This window comes from Bolinopsis microptera, chromosome 9 (genome assembly GCF_026151205.1).
Source record: "Bolinopsis microptera isolate Bmic1 chromosome 9, MBARI_Bmic_1.0, whole genome shotgun sequence".
Taxonomy (NCBI): domain Eukaryota; kingdom Metazoa; phylum Ctenophora; class Tentaculata; order Lobata; family Bolinopsidae; genus Bolinopsis; species Bolinopsis microptera.
In genome coordinates this window covers 14,658,406-14,676,678 of record NC_087080.1, presented here as the reverse complement: position 1 = coordinate 14,676,678, position 18,273 = coordinate 14,658,406, and the positions used below count along the sequence as shown (strand labels likewise).

Genomic DNA, 18,273 nt, shown 5'->3' with positions numbered 1-18,273 from the left:
AGGTACACTGCAAAAAATGACTCATATGCAGTTGTCGATTCATTGGTTCAATCGGCTAAGGTCTCTGGCGGAAACAGGCTTAGCCACATTATAAAGAATGGTTAGAATTTCCTCCCGGGCTTGATTAGAAAATAAGTAATCTACTGGTAGGAAATTTTCATTGCATAAAATTTTTCTCCGGATATACTGCTTCCAGTACCTTGATGGCGACTTGTGTCACTCTTCCTGACCTCACTGATTGGTCAATGGTTAACATTTCAGTCAAAACCGCGAAATGTCGGTCAAGGGAACGGCAGAAAATCTTCTCTTCAGAAATCTTACAAAACCTCACTTCTCATTTTAAATTTTCATTTTGCCACTTTTTCCCTAGCTCTCTTATCTTTTTAGATAACACTACCTTTATTTTCAAGTTTTTATGACGGTTTTTTCAGTCATGTACGATAAAGCTTATCCAAGATAATTCTTAACCGTTAAAGTTGTGTGGTTTTACCCGTCTCTTCTAGAACTTCCCTAAAGTCTATGCTATACAATAAGTATACATAAACTATCAATTTCCATTGAAGGGAGGGAGGGATGGAGGAAGGGAGGGAGGGAGGGAGGGAGGGAGGGAGGGAGGGAGGGAGGGAGGGAGGGAGGGAGGGAGGGAGGGAGGGAGGGAGGGAGGGAGGGAGGGAGGGAGGGAGGGAGGGAGGGAGGGAGGGAGGGAGGGAGGGAGGGAGGGATGCCTAATTTTTCAGTGTGTTGGGCCTAATTTTTCAGTGTGTTGGGCCTAATTTTTCAGTGTGTTGGGAAAAGAGTCAAAGTTTCCCGCTCAAAATTTTGACGAAAAACCGATTTTCGGTTCCAACTTCAACAATAATGCGAAAATACGGGTTTCTGGTAAATCAGGCTATAAAGGTCCTAGAGACGATCTTACTTTTCGAGTTATTGACAAAAACCGAGAAGCAGAAATAGCTTATTAGGAAAGTTGGTGCAAAGTTTGAGGAGTATATAAGATTTGCAAGTAGGTAAATAACTCAACTACTAAGTTAACAAGGCCCCCTTAACAAGGGGGTGGTTTGAGTGGTACCATATTTTTCACCATGTCAGCCGCTTTGACATTTATTAGCTCACCTTTTCACCATTATTTAAGTTTATTCCTAACCAGGAAACGCAGGAGTACAATGAGGCTTGCGGTCATGAAGCATCATGTAGTAAAACTTCATGGTTGGCTGTCTGGATCTTATTGTAATTGTATGAATATACAGTACAACTCACTCCCGTTTTATAAATTCAAATTGTTTCTTATGGATTTGACACTAAACAGCGCCCATGTCACTGGTTCTGTTTCTAGATCCAGCTGCGCTCCCTCGCCGGCTGATTCTGGGGATGATCTTGGAGTTGGTGCTCGCTCGATTCCCTCGAGCACCAATTCTGCGGCCGTTTCAGCTGTACCTCCCTTGTACAGGCTGCATTCGATGCTGCTATGATCAGTCCCCTATCCAGCGTCGGTGCTGGCAGTCCTACTCTTGCTGGGCCTTTGACTGATTCAGGCTCTCGGTTCCTCGACAGTGGATTGTCTTCCTATCTCCTTGGCGATCCCCTGAATGTTCGGGTCTTTACCCCTCAGGATGTATTTCCGCCCGATTAGATGTTACCAGGCGGAATCTTTTCCTGACGTGTTTTTATATCCTGGTCGCAGCACCACTTAAAGGCTTATGGGTACTTCTATTAATACCTCTTAAGACCTGATACGGTTCTCGGTTACTAATTTCCCAGGTTCGTGATACTACTGGTCAGTGCAACGATTCGTCTAGTGGTGTTTAGCACGTAGATAACTGATATTAATAACTAATGCTGATGTAGGTAACGTACCTTGTATTAACTGGTACTGTTGTTGATTGTTGATGTTGTAGGTTAAAGAAGTCGAGGGAAACGATTTGTTCAATTAACGTTTATCAATAAATATACTATTTAACTTTAAGTCAATTAAGTAACACTAACAGTTTTTTAGCGTGTTTTTCCTATTTATAGACAAATATCCCAATAGTTCCAACAGTTCCTACGGTTCCAATAGGCATTATCTCAACAACGTCACAATTACTTCGTTCGGAACCAGGAAACACAGGAGTACAATGAGGCTTGCGGTCATGAAGCATCATGTAGTAAAACTTCATGGTTGGCTGTCTGGATCTTATTGTAATTGTATGAATATACAGTTCCCTCCCTCCCTCCCTCCCTCCCTCCCTCCCTCCCTCCCTCCCTCCCTCCCTCCCTCCCTCCCTCCCTCCCTCCCTCCCTCCCATCCTCCCATCCTCCCTCCCTCCCTCCCATCCTCCCTCCCTCCCTCCCTCCCTCCCTCCCTCCCTCCCTCCCTCCCTCCCTCCCTCCCTCCCTCCCTCCCTCCCTCCCTCCCTCCCTCCCTCCCTCCCTCCCTCCCTCAGTATAGTAGTAAGTATACATAAACTATGTTGTTGAAATGTCATTATTTCAAGTTGCTGACTATGGTCCAAGAACCAACTCAAACTGGATGGTTTTGGTAAGGATGAAAAATGTTTTATGTGGTCAGCCATAAGTCATAATAGCAGCCAAAACTGGTAATTTCTGTTACGTATAAGTTAAATTGGCCATAAATTACATTTTTTACGATAATTTTTCTCGACTACAATCATAAATGTACATTCATAAACCCCACAAGATGCCATGAAGATAAGCATGAAAACTTTCACCCATACCACTACACACACTGCTCCTGAGTGCAGTGCCAGCAATGAACAGTTGGTTGAGTGTGGTGTTACCAGCGATACCAGTGGTACAAATGATGATGATTATACAACAGCTACATTTCCACTGTCCAGGAGGGTATATCATGGTGGACACTGGACTGTCAACAGGCACAGGTAATGCAAAATTGGTGATGAAACTTTTAATTTAATTTTAGGTTATCAAAGCTCTCCAAATCTCCCCCTGACCTCACTGATTGGTCACTGGTAAAAATTTCGCGAAATTTCGGTCAAGGGGATGGCAGAAAACCTTCTCTTCAACAAGAAATGCGGCCGCTTTTCTTTTGTGGATGGCCGCTCAATTTCCCGATCCGTGATGGCATATTTATCATATTCCATACAACCTGGGGACGGCCCAGTCTTTACTGTTTATATAAACATGCTCCCTCCCTCCCTCCCTCCCTCCCTCCCTCCCTCCCTCCCTCCCTCCCTCCCTCCCTCCCTCCCTCCCTCCCTCCCTCCCTCCCTCCCTCCCTCCCTCCCTCCCTCCCTCCCTCCCTCCCTCCCTTCCTCCCTCCCTCCCTCCCTCCCTCCCTCCCTCCCTCCCTCCCTCCCTCCCTCCCTCCCTCCCTCCCTCCCTCCCTCCCTCCCTCCCTCCCTCCCTCCCTCCCTCAGTATAGTAGTAAGTATACATAAACTATGTTGTTGAAATGTCATTATTTCAAGTTGCTGACTATGGTCCAAGAACCAACCCAAACTGGATGGTTTTGGTAAGGATGAAAAATGTTTTATGTGGTCAGCCATAAGTCATAATAGCAGCCAAGACTGGTAATTTCTGTTACGTATAAGTTAAATTGGCCATAAATTACACTTTTTACGATAATTTTTCTCGACTACAATCATAAATGTACATTTATAAACCCCACAAGATGCCATGAAGATAAGCATGAAAACTTTCACCCATACCACTACACACACTGCTCCTGAGTGCAGTGCCAGCAATGAACAGTTGGTTGAGTGTGGTGTTACCAGCGATACCAGTGGTACAAATGATGATGATTATGTGAAATGGCAAGTACCAGTGAAAGCAATGAAACACCAAGGGTATAAGGGAAGGGATATCAAACAAGGCTCCACTAGCCTAAGACACATAAACAGGGAACATATCTCCTGAAACAGTTATATAGTAGTAATTGAAAGTATTAAACTATGTTAATGGAAATACAAACATTCACAATCTCCCCTTTCTTTCTCTTTAATAAACACTTAAATAGATAAAAATGCTCGTGCTCGAATGAGACCAATAAATTGTAATTATGATAAAAATAATAAATATATACCTTTATTCAACTCTTTAAAAACTCTTAAAAAACGCTCGAATACGAACTAATACATCACACATAAAATTCATTTAATAATTCAATTGTTTTTGGAACCAACAAATAAGCGTTCTAAATTCCATTGAACAATAAAGCTGATACAGCTTTGGGAAGTTTCCCATCCTCAATAGTCCCACGTAGGTTAAAACGTTGCCTCAGACATCTCTCCATTGGTGAACATGACTTCATGCTCTTGTTCTTGCTCTTGTTCTGGATCAGCGTGCCACTCGGAAGCAAGCTCAGACCAGTCCACACATTGGGTAGTGCTTTCCCCATCGAGCTGAATGTTCAGACACTTAGCATATTTTCCAGAGGCTTTTCCTGCTCTACTGTGATAGAGCTCTATCTTTTCTACAGACTCTTGTTGTCTACTTGCCGTAGGCACTATGACTTGAGTTACCAACTCTCGGGTGTCAGCAGTTACTACCGTGCTTGTCGTAGGAATTCTCAACTCTTTCTCTCTAGAAGCTCTCTGCTCAAGTGAAACTTCTTCAGAAAAGTATCTTGGAGTCTGATCTTCGTCAACCATCCTTTTTTCTGTACCTACCATCATTACTTTCGGGTGAAACAAATTGATGCTTCTCTTGATCTTGGGTCGTCTTCTCACGTCCTATCACAACACCAGGTCCACTCCATCTGTCAGAATTGTTTCTCTTATAGAAAACCTTTTCACCCATCTCCAGCACAGTGTCTTGACAGGTACGGACCTGTGACCGCAAGACACGTTTGATTTTAGCACTATTCTCTGCTTTTATGAACTCCTCACGTGCAGTCCTCATTGCTCTTAGATTGTCTTCCAGATGTCTACTGGCAACTTTCTCCTCCAAGGCAGGAAGATGATTATCTACCACATTTGGCAATGGCGGGTTCTTTCCCAAGACAAGCTGGTACGGGGAATATCCTCCTGACATCTGTCCTTGCACAGTTTTCAAGTCCATTGCCACACAATCATTGAAGACAGTTCCCCTTGGCAGCCCGACAACCGGTCTTGGTTTTGGCTTAGCATATCTTTGGCACACTTCGCAGTTACTGCATACTATCTCTAGAGCCTTCATAAACTCTTTCTTAGTGAAGCCTGCATTCCTCAACATACTCTGCAGCTTGTATGCTGGAGCATGAGCAAACTGCCTATGCAGTTTCAAGGCTTTCTTTTTCATTTCTTTTTCATCTGTGCCACCCATAGTATCTTCAGTAACTGTCAATACCAACTGCACACTTGAGTCGCTGAGACATCTCCTTCTGTTGCACAGGGGTACACAGTAATGTCCTGACTTACACTCAAGCAATTTGACCTGTTCTCCGTTGAACATCATTATGTCTTTGGTTAAGTCAATTACTGCTCCTGCCTTCTTCAAAGAGGGTTTGCTCAATAGTAGGGGTAAGTCACAACTCACAACATTTGCATCGATGAGTATTTTCTGCGTCCCTATCCTCCCTGGTATCTTTATCTTTTCAACTGAGGTCACCTTCTTACCATCTCCGAACTTGAAAGGGGTTGCACATTCAGTTGGAGTCATCATCCGTCTTTCTTCTTCTCCCAATGTTTCTGCATACTGTTCAACCCAGTTTCTTCCAACCACAGTCTTTGTGCAGCCAGAATCAATGACTGCACACGATAGTGTCTCGAACACTAGGGAGCTGAAATCGGGCTTCTCCTGAATGAGGGTGCAGGTGGTTTCTTCTATCATCAGAGTCACGTAGGCGCTTCCAGAGTTCTCTGATTCCATTTCTTCCTCCGCGAAGTACTGAGCACCTCTTGCTTTCTTTGGACAAAAACGAACAATATGGCCCTTTTCTCCACACTCAAAACAGCCGCTATTGAACCTGGTTCTAGCATCTCCTGAATTATATGGAAATGAATTTCCTCTGTTGGTTCCTCGGTTATTTCTGTACGGACCACTGTAACTCCCTGAACTTCTTGAACCTCCTCTAGAGTCTCGTCTCCAGTTGTTGTTGTAGGTAAAGTTACACTCTTCTGGCTCACTCTTTATCACAGTAGTTTCACTTCCGTGTTGCTGACTGTCGGTGTTTGGGAGTCGTGTGAAGATTTTCCCTATCGTTTTTGCCATCTCTGCATAGGTCATACTCTTCACAGTTGCCAATGCAAGATCGACTTTCTCTGGTGCCAGCTTGGCACTGTTCAATACTCTATATGCAAGTACTTCTTCTGGCAGCTCGATCTTGTGCTTTTTCAGATCGTCGTACAACTTCTCGAACTCCGATATATAACTCTGCAGATTCATTTCATCGCGCCTTTCATACTGTTCGAACTTACAGTATATTTTATATGCTATATGTGACGAGTCTTCCTTGTAGATCTTATCTAATCGAGCTATTATCTGCTCCAAGCCATCCTCAGCTATGAGCACTTCCTTGCCCAAGGATCTAACATGGTTCTTGACTTTTCCTTCATTCAGCTCCAAAAGAAACGCAGTTGCCCTCCTCTTCTTGGGAAGAGCTGTAAACTCACTCCACAGATCAATGTCCAACCTCCAGTCTTCATAGCAGCGACCTTCCTTGTAAGCCGGTGGAGCCTTGTATCCAGTCCTATTGTTACCCAAGCTTGGTGCAGGTGTCTCCTCTGAGTTTTCACCTGTCATCACGGTAGATCTCAAATCAGCAGGTTCACTTCCTTGCTACCAATGTGAAATGGCAAGTACCAGTGAAAGCAATGAAACACCAAGGGTATAAGGGAAGGGATATCAAACAAGGCTCCACTAGCCTAAGACACATAAACAGGGAACATATCTCCTGAAACAGTTATATAGTAGTAATTGAAAGTATTAAACTATGTTAATGGAAATACAAACATTCACAGATTATACAACAGCTACATTTCCACTGTCCAGGAGGGTATATCATGGTGGACACTGGACTGTCAACACTCAACAGGCACAGGTAATGCAAAATTGGTGATGAAACTTTTAATTTAATTTTAGGTTATCAAAGCTCTCCAAATCTCCCCCTGACCTCACTGATTGGTCACTGGTAAAAATTTCGCGAAATTTCGGTCAAGGGGATGGCAGAAAACCTTCTCTTCAACAAGAAATGCGGCCGCTTTTCTTTTGTGGATGGCCGCTCAATTTCCCGATCCGTGATGGCATATTTATCATATTCCATACAACCTGGGGACGGCCCAGTCTTTACTGTTTATATGAACATGCAAATATGGCGAAGTGACATGCCGACTGCCGAGCGCCGCCCAGTTAATATAATTCTATATTGAATTTGAAAATCGTGTATACTTCTATGTAACCATATGTTTATTGTTTATGCAACCTGACACGGATCTGTGCAAGATAGTAATACTAACTCAAAATAATAATAATATGCTATCAATTAGTGCCTAGTGGGATACGTACATGATGAAATTAATAATGTACTTGGTTGGTTCAGCGCCGCGCCCCAACAATTATATAATTCAGATTATCACGCAAAATAACTTTGCGCAGGTAGTCACGTGGGCGATAACAGTGCTCGCAGGCACGTACGCACGCACGCACGCTCGCAGGCACGGTCGCAAAGCTACCATATACAAAAAAAAACCTCGATCGCTAACCCTTGTCCTTGACTCTTTTGTGCCTTCGGCACGAGTCATGGATCGGGAAAAAATCTTCCAAAACCTCTTTTTATATTCTGATGATTTTCCGTTTATCAAAGCTTTCTTTGGGAATAGAACTTTGAGTACCACACTCGTGTCTTGTACCATCCTCATTGACCTTGTAAGATGGTCATTGAAGAACAATTCAGTCAAAACAGTGAAATTTGGGTCACGGAGAGGCGAGAGCTGAAATTCGAATATGTCCTACCGGTAGGACATATTCAAAATTTTCATTGCATCAAAGTTTTCTCCGGATATACTGCTTCCATCACCTTGATGGCGACTGTCACTCTCACCGACCTCACTGATTGGTCTAACATATTTACAAACACGAGTATAAGCAATTCAATGTTGATTGGGTGTTGAACCTGAAAATGAATAAGTACAGTTGAATAAGTATGTCATTTGCAAAGCAACAAGTCTCAAATACAAAACAGGGCAGTGGTAAAAGACCCGTTATACAAGTCTGGCAAAACAATTTGTGACCTACCTATTCAGGCTGGGCGCCGTCATAGACTCAACACATGGTGTGTGGGGTATTTACCTCGGCACACACCTTAATTTCTCGACTGGTAGGTCACACCCAAATCTCCCGCTCCAACTCTTTCGAAGGCTGGTACCCTACTACTACGTGGCCAGAAAGAAATTGTTGTAGGAACTCTTAAATCTTAATGTACGAACAATAAGAGAACAATACAAGAGAGATGAGCTGGGTGTATGTATGAGGGATAGTGGCTTACAGATTTTGGGCATTCAGGAGCATTGTGTAGTACATAGCACTGAAATCGAGTATCAAGATCTCGGCAGCTCTCACCTCATAACTACTTCGACATGGAGGACCAGCAATGGGGCGGCAGCTGGTGGGGTTGGTATTGTCTTGGACAAAAAGACAGTATTCAACTCATTGATTAGTGTCTATTCACATGACAGGAGGACGATGGTAGCCAACTTTGCAGAGAACCCAGTCACAACTGTTATAGCCCGACAGAGGGGGCGACTGTCGAGGAAGCAGAAAACTACTATGACAGCCTTGGTGGTGTGATCGATCAGATACCAGCCCAAAATTTACTATTCGTTGTAGGAGACCTCAATGCGCATATGTCTCATCATCAGGAAACTGGACATCTTTCCATAAGGGTCCAGCAAACCGAAATGGTAGACTGCTACAGGATATGCTGTTGGAGCGACAGCTAGAAATCACAAAGACCAGATTTCAGAAGCAAAGAGGTAAACTCTGGACATGAGTCAGAGTAGATCTCAAATCGACTTCATCATTTGCCGGAAGAAATGGCGGAACTCCGTCAAAAACTCCGAAGCATATGGTAGTTTCCACACTCCACAGTATTGGCTCAGATCATATAGTAGTTGTAGCAAGGGTTAAGCTTAGTCTCCGGATGAGCAAGAGAGATATACAGTAGAAGTTAAGAACCGATTTTTTATACTTGAAAAGGAGGATCAGATATCAACAGAAACGTATCAATGCTTCATTGATGCGAAGAGTACAACTTCTCGACTTTTGCTCCCTAAAAAGGAGAAAAAGAAAAGAAGTAAAATTTCAGCGACTCCAAGTTTTGAGATTGCTAGGCTGAAGTTTAGGGAATATAGCATAAAATATCACTCAATTCTGCGCAGAAACCAGAATGGATTCATACCAGGAAGGTCAACAGCCCAGCAGATATTGGTACTGAGGCGTTTAATAGAGGGTGTCAAGAGTCGGAAACTGCCAGCTGTTCTGACATTTATAGACTTTAAGAAGGCTTTCGACAGTGTACATAGTGGGAAAATACTCAACATTCTAGAAGCTTACAGCATTCCAGTCAAAATTGTAGAGCTTATACGGCTCATGTACGAGAAGATAATGGCCAAAGTCCTAACTCCAGACGGAGAAACGGAATTGTTCGAGATACTAGCAGGTGTGTTACAGGATTGAGGATGATACCTTACCACCTTACCTCTTTGCAATAGCCATCGACTACTGTAGGATACAAGGATACAAGGATACAAGGATACAAAAGTGATAATTATTTTATTGAATTCACAATAGTTATAATTCTGAAATAATTTAAGGTTACACAATTCTAGTTATTTACAAATGTGTAGGGATAAAATAGAAATGTTTTATAATACTATTTTTGAGGTCCTATAGCATTATGCATTGGCCAGTATTTGAGTGGAAATCTGGGCTCTTATAGTAGGCTGTAAAATTTTCGTTCACAGAGAGAATTGAATGGATTGCTCTTGCTGTGGCAGTAAATTTTGTAGGGTCTAGTGTTTTATCGGATAGCAAACCGGCTAGGTCAGTAATATTTTTGGGATGGAAGTTAAATTTTTCTCTAACTGAGGAGTAGAGTAAACAGTCAGTTAGAACATGAATTTCGTCCTCAATAGGCTTAAGCCCCTTGCTGAAAAAGCAAAAAGTGCACCATCGATGTTCTCTTGGTACTAGGGGGGTTTCGTAACGGCCCCTCTCAATGTAAAGATTGTGGCAGCTAATACGAAACCTTGTTAAGCTTTTCCGAGCATCAGGGATCTTAACCACTCCTAAGTATGTTTCTGGTTCAAAATCATGTTTAATTTGATTGTAGAATTCTAATTTAGGTGAGGATGCCTTGGCAGATTTCCAGGTATCCACAAATTCTTCCCTCATGTTGTGACTGATTTGGGTAGAGAGCTTGGATTTTGAAGAGGATGAGTGGGGGAAGTTATATTTGGTGAGAAGATTAGAGATGTTGGTGTACCAAGGAAGGCCCAGCATAATCTGCTCGTGAAATGCAGCGGAGAGAAGTTCATTTTCAGTGCTTTCAAGACGACTATAGAAATCTATTGCAAGTTTGCAGGCTTCAAAGAAGAGGGGGTGGCGCCCACTTTCACCCCAGCAGCCTATATTTGATGCTTTTGAATGGACAGACAAGGACCACTTGATAAACTTAAGGTGGAATCTTTCATAGTGGTCTTGTGAGATGTACCTGAGAGTATGCTGGGGGTTGGCTTTGCTATCTGTTTTGGAGAGGTATCTCATGGTTTTTGAGTGAGGACATAAGATTTGGCAGCCATAGAGCAGTATCGGTTTTATTAGAGAGTCAAATAGAATGTTTAGGGAACGGTGAGAGAGGGCATCTTTGACGATATTGCCTTTGAGGCCATAGAGAGCACGGAGAGCCTTGGCCCTCAGTTCAGTATTTGCTGCTGTAAAAGATCCATTTCTGTGGAATATAATGCCAAGATAGCAGTATTTTTCGGTGTGTTGGATGGGCTGGCCTCCCAAAATGAATGTTTCATAGGATTGTATGAGGTAAGCCATAAGTCATAAGTGATGATATGGATCGACTTGGACTCACTCTCGAACGTAGTAAAAGCAGAAGAGTGGGGCCCAAGATCATCACCGATGTGGACTTTGCAGATGATATAGCACTTATATCTGAGGACATGGTACTTATATCTATGGACAAGGTTAACGAGTTCCTGTTCCAAGTAGAATTGGAGGCAGTAAGCGTGGGGCTACAGTCTACACATAAACGAATGCATAATCAAGGTTCATGGAGTTACCTAGCTGGGGACCTCAAGCTATCATGCCGAATAGAGATTCGGCGGAATGACAGGCTGAGCGCGGCCTTACCTGGGGACCTCAGGCTATCATGTTCATAAAATAGAGATTCGGCGGAATGACAGGCTGAGCGCGGCCCAGTAAAGCGCGGCCCAGTAAGGTTGGAGGACTTCGCCGCTTCGACGACGCGCCGCGCAAACTAGCATTCTTGCTTTGCAGAGCAACGATCTCGATGGTTTGACACCGTCAATCAAGTAAACAACCCCTTAACCCTGGCCTTACTTGATCATTAATGCACGTTTGAAGTTGTAACCCCTTTTTTGACGGATGTTACTCCATACTCGTTTAAATTTTTCGAAGTAGCGCGCGCCGCTTTTTTCTCAAAATGTTATGGCCCACGAGGCTTAATATAATATAAGTGCTACAAAGTAGTTGTATCACGTCGTGATCCCCACGGTCGTTTCACTATGGTAGAGTTTCTACGATACAGGGGGAGCCGCTCACTCGTGCGCGGCGGGTCATATTGATTCACGATGTCAATCCTTCGCAGCTCGGTGAGGCACAGTGGTGCATCTCGCCGATCTACCGAAGTGTGGTTGCGAGAAGCATTATTTGATGCGCGCGCGACCCAGTAGTGCATCGCGCTACAACGGGTCATACAACGTATGAAAACGAAGTAGCGCGCGCCGGGCTAGTCCATTAATGTTGTATGTGGCCCCCTGTATCGTAGAAACTTTGCAGTGAAACGACCGTGGGGGTCACGACGTGATGCAAGGATGAAGGAAAGAAGTGACGTATACGCTACAAGACTCTTGTATCAAGAGCCGCGCGCGCCGCTGAGTTAGATTGTGTACCACATATAAAAGGCTAGCTTATATAACATCTGAACCGAAAGTAAGAGTATTTTCTTGAAGAAAGTCAAATACAAGGAAATACTTTCGAGAAAACCATAGTATATAGCTAACTTTAGCAGGGTAGTGTTGGTTATGTGCCTAACCTGGTGAGCACAGTGGATATCCTTGCTGTACGGCTAGTTAAACAAGGAATTGAAACTGTGGGGCTCCGTGGAGACCAACCTACCTGTGGCTAAAGCTCTAATATACAAAAAACAACACACTGTATATGGAACAGATATTTTACGAGTATCACCCGTTAAATATTGTGTATAAGCTATTTTTGTATCACGTGGTGACCCCCACTGTCGCTTCACTATAGTTTGACAACGTATGACGTGGTGACCCCCACTGTCGCTTCACTGTAGAGTTTCTACGATACAGGCGGGTCATACAACGTATGACAAAGCTATTTGCAACACGTTGTGACCCCCATTTTCATTTCACTTAGTGTATCGGGGCGAAAGGGAGGGAGGGAGGGAGGTTAACGGGTGATACTCGTAAAATATCTGTTTCATATATTGGACCGTCGACGAGTCCAACTCGGCGCGCGTCCTGGTAGGTTGTAAACCTACAAGAGGGAGGGAGGGAGGGAGGGAGGGAGGGAGGGAGGGAGGGAGGGAGGGAGGGAGGGAGGGAGGGAGGGAGGGAGGGAGGGAGGGAGGGAGGGAGGGAAGTTGGTTTCAAGTTTCAACTGTCGGGGGCCCTTTTAGAACAATCTCGAAGATCGACTGTAAAGTGATTTAGCACGCTCGTAGGCCTAACACAGTGCCCTGTGGTACCCCACTTAGCACCATTATGACGAGAGATTCAATACCATCTACAACGACATGTTGGGTTCTTCCACTGTGGAAGCTTTCCAGCCAGCGGTGGGCGTTGCCCTGGATACCGTACTTATGGAGCTTCTTCAGAAGTATGGCGTGGTCTACCTTATCGAAGGCTTTGCTGAAATCAAGATACAGAATACCAGCATTTTCGTCACCATCTAAGTCATCCATGATGTCTTGGACGTGGTGAAGAAGTTGAGTAAGACAGCTTCTTCCAGCTTGAAAGCCGTGTTATTCGTGGTTGATGATGTCTTGAGCTACAATGTAGTCAACCAGCTTAGCGCGGACGACCCTCTCGAACATCTTTATGAGGTTGGATGTTAGAGATACCGGTCGATAGTTGGCAGCAATCGACCTTTTCCCCTTTTTAAAAGGGGGATAATACTCTGGTTCTTGAATTTTTTAGCTATTACACCAGAGCTTAGCGAAGCTTTCCAGAGCTTGGTTATCACAGGAGCTAGGACAATTCCACATTCCTTGAGGATTAGGACTGGGAACTTGACAGGTCCGACTGCTGAGAAACGATTCATCGCTTTGATGGCGTCGAGGATATCTTGCTCGTTAAAGTCGATGTCTGTGATAGATTGAGGTTGCTCAATGACCTTGGACGTCCGAACTTCGGCTAGATTTGCCTTTTTGGGGTCACTGAAAGCATTCGCATATTGCTCCTGTAAGATATTACCCATAGTGGCTGGATCAGACTGGAGCTTGTCATCACTATCCAATAGGGGTCCGACAGATGCAGCAGGGGTTTCATTTAACCTCTTTGCGAAGGTATAAAAGGCCTAAGGATTAGTCTTGATCTTACTTAGAGCAACAAGTTCTTCTCTGGCTCGCTGCTGTTTAATGTCCGCTTTAAGGAGCATCTCGACAGCAGCCCTCTTGTCATCCAGCTTGCGAAGCTTGACATTGTTGCGAGGCGGAGAAGGGCCACAAAATCTGTATTTGATACAGTTGATCCTGGCATTTGATACAGTTGATCCTGGCATTAGGGAGGGAGGGAGGGAGGGAGGGAGGGAGGGAGGGAGGGAGGGAGGGAGGGAGGGAGGGAGGGAGGGAGGGAGGGAGGGAGGGAGGTAGGGAGGGAGGGAGGGATGGAGGGAGGGAGGGAGGGAGGGAGGGAGGGAGGGAGGTATATTTATTTAATTTTTTAAAAGCACTTAATTCGAATTGCCAATTATTACTAATTTAATAAAATATAACTGAATTATCATCACATATACATGATTCGTGCCTTAATGTTATTCGCGGGGACAATTGTGGTGAAATCAAAATAATATAACATGAATAGACATAAATTTGAAGATAAGAAAGCTAATTAATTTAAAACTTTAAACATAATTTGCATGAAGTTGAGAAATTAATTATTAACCGAATGATTTATGAAGGAGCAACCAATTAAACTAACCTATAAAAGCGGCATCAATCACCCTTAAAAGTTAGAATCCATGTTTTACCTAATACTTTTGTACTAAAGCTGTTTTAAAGGTCAGGCTAATACTTTACCTAATACTTTACCTAGAACTTTACCTAGTACCTTACCTAGTACTTTACCTAGCACTTTACCTAGTACTTTACCTAGTACTTTACTTAGTACTTTACCTAGTACTTTACCTAGTACTTTACCTAGTACTTTACCTAGTACTTTACCTAGTACTTTACCTAGTACTTTACCTAGTACTTTACCTAGTACGTTACCAAGTACTTTACCTAGTACTTTACCTAGTACTTTACCTAGTACTTTACCTAGTACTTTACCTAGTGCCTAGTACTTTACCTAGTACTTTACCTAATACCTAGTACTTTACCTAGTACGTTACCTAGTACTTTACCTAGTACTTTACCTAGTACTTTACCTAGTACTTTACCTAGTACTTTGTCTAGTACTTTACCTAGCACTTTACCTAGTACTTTACCTAGTACTTTACCTAGTACCTTACCTAGTACTTTACTTAATACTTTACCTAGTACTTTACCTAGTACTTTACCTAGTACTTTACCTAGTACTTTACCTAGTACTTTACCTAGTACTTTTCCTAGTACCTTACCTAGTACTTTACCTAATACTTTACCTAGTACTTTACCTAGTACTTTACCTAGTACCTAGTACTTTACCTAGTACTTTACCTAATACCTAGTACTTTACCTAGTACTTTACCTAGTACTTTACCTAGTACTTTACCTAGTACTTTACCTAGTACTTTACCTAGTACTTTACCTAGTACTTTTCCTAGTACCTTACCTAGTACTTTACCTAATACTTTACCTAGTACTTTACCTAGTACTTTACCTAGTACCTAGTACTTTACCTAGCACTTTACGTAGTACTTTACCTAGTACTTTACCTAGTACTTTACCTAGTACTTTACCTAGTACTTTACCTAGTACCTTACCTAGTACTTTACCTAGTACTTTATCTAGTACTTTACCTAGTACTTTTGTAAAATCCGTAGAACTCTTCTATCAAGTGGCATTCCTTACGATTTATGCATTCAATCAAATCCATAATTATGTATGATTTCAATAGGATTGTTTCTGTCAACTAAGCCAGTGCTTATAATTATAACTGGTGTATAATTGGGGTTACCAATCTGTTCTCCCGGCACATACCACATGGCAGAAGATGGAACAGTAATCTTCTTATAACTCATACCATTCTTTGGCGTGTGGTCGTTCACATATTACGTAATAACTTTGGGGCAATTTTAAAGCCCCTCCGTTATCTGTTTTACGCATAGCTATTGCATTAAAATTACACTAACGTAATCATCCAGAAACCCCCCTCTCAGTGATTATGAAATATTTGAACCTATCCAAAACCAAGCCTGGGTTTGCTTTAAATACAGTTATCCTGGTCCCAATCCTCCTTGCGTCCTAAGATGGCGTTTCTTTTGTCTCATATATGATATTTATCTCGAAATACTGCTTTGTAACCTTTAAAAGTTTGTTATATTAATTATATACATAATTCAGCCAAGGAACGTTATGCCTCTAGACGAGACCAACAACGAGAGCTATAGATGGTTGAGAAGTGTGGGTAACGATTGGCAGTTTCATGTCGAGGATCTACACCCAAAACAGCTCAACCGGCTCTACAAGAGGTTCGACACCTTCGATCTAGACAGTGACGGTCGTATGGACATGGACGAGATCCTGTACTGGCCCGACAGAATGAGGCAGTTGGTGAACGCTACTGACGAACAGGTCGAGAAGATGAGGTCTGCTTGCTACACCTTCTTCCTCAACAAAGGAGTGGATCCAGAAAAGGGACTTCTCAGAGACGACTGGGTTGAAGCTAACAGGGTCTTTGCTGAGGCTGAGAGAGAGAGGGAACGACGTGGCTTGCCCTCCATGATTGCTCTTTTGTCAGACTCTTACTACGATGTCCTGGATGATGACGGTGATGGTACTGTTGATGTCGATGAACTGAAGACCATGATGAAGGCTTTTGATGTGCCTCAGGAGGCTGCTTACACCTTTTTCGAGAAAGCTGACATTGACAAGAGTGGAAAACTGGAGCGAAACGAACTGGTACATCTCTTCAGAAAGTTTTGGATGGAGTCGTACGATCCTCAGTGGGACGGTGTCTACGCTTACAAATACTAAGCTTACTCATGAACTCGGATATCTATTGTTAAATTTTTCATAGTTTTGAATTTTGGAAGTTTATTGAAGCCGTGTATTTTGTTGTTGTTATATTTATGAATTATGGTTGCGCATTGTTATGGTCTTGGTTTTAATTAGTTCAGAAAACTGAATTACTTACTAATTTATCAAAAATGAACATACAAATATAAAATGATTCAAATTACTGACAAATTGTCAGTCAACATCTCTCAACATTTTATAACCTAACTGATCCATATCTAAATTTAGTAAATTAGACCAGCTATTCATCAGACTCAGAGCTCACATCATGGTGGTGAAACTGAATTGAGTATCTACATATCGAGCTGTACGTGCTTATAAATTGTATTATAACGATAAGTATAAACCCTAATGAACCATATCACATATGGAACGCTTAACAAGTTATGTAAGAGGCCCTGCTGACACTGGTCAAAATTTCAGTCAAAACCGCGAAATTTCGGTCAAGGGGACGGCAGAAAAGCTCCTCTTCAAAAGTCTTCCAAAATCTCTTTTCATATTCTGATAATTTTCCGTTTATTAAAGCTTTCTTTGGGAATAGAGCTTTGAGTACCTCAAACGTGTCTTGTGCCATCCGCATTGACAAATACGAAAAAATATGAACATTTTTGATATCGCAGGTTTAGGGTTTCAAACGATATCCGGAAAACCCTACATCAACCCCGCCTGCATTGGAGCTAAAGTATGATTCGTGAACGCTAAATCACTAGGAATTGTTTGACAATGCTACATAACATTGATCAATTATTGTACTGTGTAACACTCATCACTCACGGAGCAAAGCTTCCATCTTCTTGTAAATTTATCCACTCACCTTCTTAGAGACAACAACACCAAAATGAGTCTTTTTATATTGTGTACAAGCTTTGAGTGCTATAAGATTGTAAAAGCACTTCAACTACTCGTCATTCGTTAATCGTCAAGCAAACTAAGCTACATTATAAAACTAGCTTTACCAATCCAACTTATATAAAATGGTTAAGGATGCGACAACTTTAAAAAGTTTCTGCGAAAATACATGGTTATGTAGACTTAGAAGCCAACACATTATCAAACAAGCCAAATTTTTTATTTTGACGGTGAACCAATAGAAGACAGAATTTACCTTCCAAGAAAAAAAGAAAAATACCTTAACAGAAGTTATTTTTACCAGACACTTCGTGAAACTGAACGGACATAATTTTAAACGGACAATATAATGAACGCTCCAGGACATTCAAAACTATTAAAAATCCGAAACTTTTTCATTTTTTGGGCGCTATGTTCCCCAAATTTTAGCACACAATTTAAGGTATAGCCTGAGTAAATATACCGCTATACAGTGTACAGAGAAGAGTTTTGACAAGAACAGGCCCACGATCGCGCGTGCATTATTCCGAATTCTGTTACAGATTTGTATTCTAGATTCTATATAATAGCTTATATATTAATATAGATTCTATATAATAGCTTATATATTAATATAGATTCTATATAATAGCTTATATATTAATATAGATTCTATATAATAGCTATCCTAGAATTGTAGAAACCAATCATTGTACAGTATCAGCATTCAGCAAGCATCTAGACCTAGATTGCCACGTAATAATATCTTGCCGCCGATAATCTCATGAAACTGACAGTGAAAATGACGTACCATCATTTCGGGTAAAAATAGTTGGATTAACAAAGCATCC

At 42.2% G+C, this 18,273-nt stretch overlaps 2 protein-coding genes across 2 annotated transcripts; both read left to right on the top strand.

The window, feature by feature from the left end:
- The first annotated feature begins 14,169 nt into the window (after positions 1-14,169).
- On the top strand, positions 14,170-15,247 carry LOC134821424 (hepatitis A virus cellular receptor 1-like). Its single transcript, XM_063832165.1, has 4 exons — positions 14,170-14,186; positions 14,469-14,714; positions 14,747-15,052; positions 15,085-15,247. The coding sequence occupies exons 1-4, from the start codon at positions 14,170-14,172 to the stop codon at positions 15,245-15,247; spliced, it is 732 nt and encodes a 243-aa protein (XP_063688235.1).
- Positions 15,248-15,931: 684 nt separating this feature from the next.
- On the top strand, positions 15,932-16,552 carry LOC134821422 (calmodulin-4-like). Its single transcript, XM_063832164.1, has one exon. The coding sequence runs from the start codon at positions 15,932-15,934 to the stop codon at positions 16,550-16,552; it is 621 nt and encodes a 206-aa protein (XP_063688234.1).
- The last annotated feature ends 1,721 nt before the right edge of the window (positions 16,553-18,273 follow it).

Excerpts from the sequence above, each read along its gene's own strand:
- LOC134821424 (XM_063832165.1), top strand. Across the intron at positions 14,715-14,746 it reads AGTACTTTACCTAGTGCCTA|TACTTTACCTAGTACGTTAC; the intron begins GTACTTTACCTA and ends CCTAATACCTAG. Across the intron at positions 15,053-15,084 it reads AGTACTTTACCTAGTACCTA|TACTTTACCTAGTACTTTAC; the intron begins GTACTTTACCTA and ends CCTAATACCTAG.
- LOC134821422 (XM_063832164.1), top strand. The coding sequence starts at position 15,932 with ATGCCTCTAGACGAGACCAACAACGAGAGCTATAGATGGTTGAGAAGT.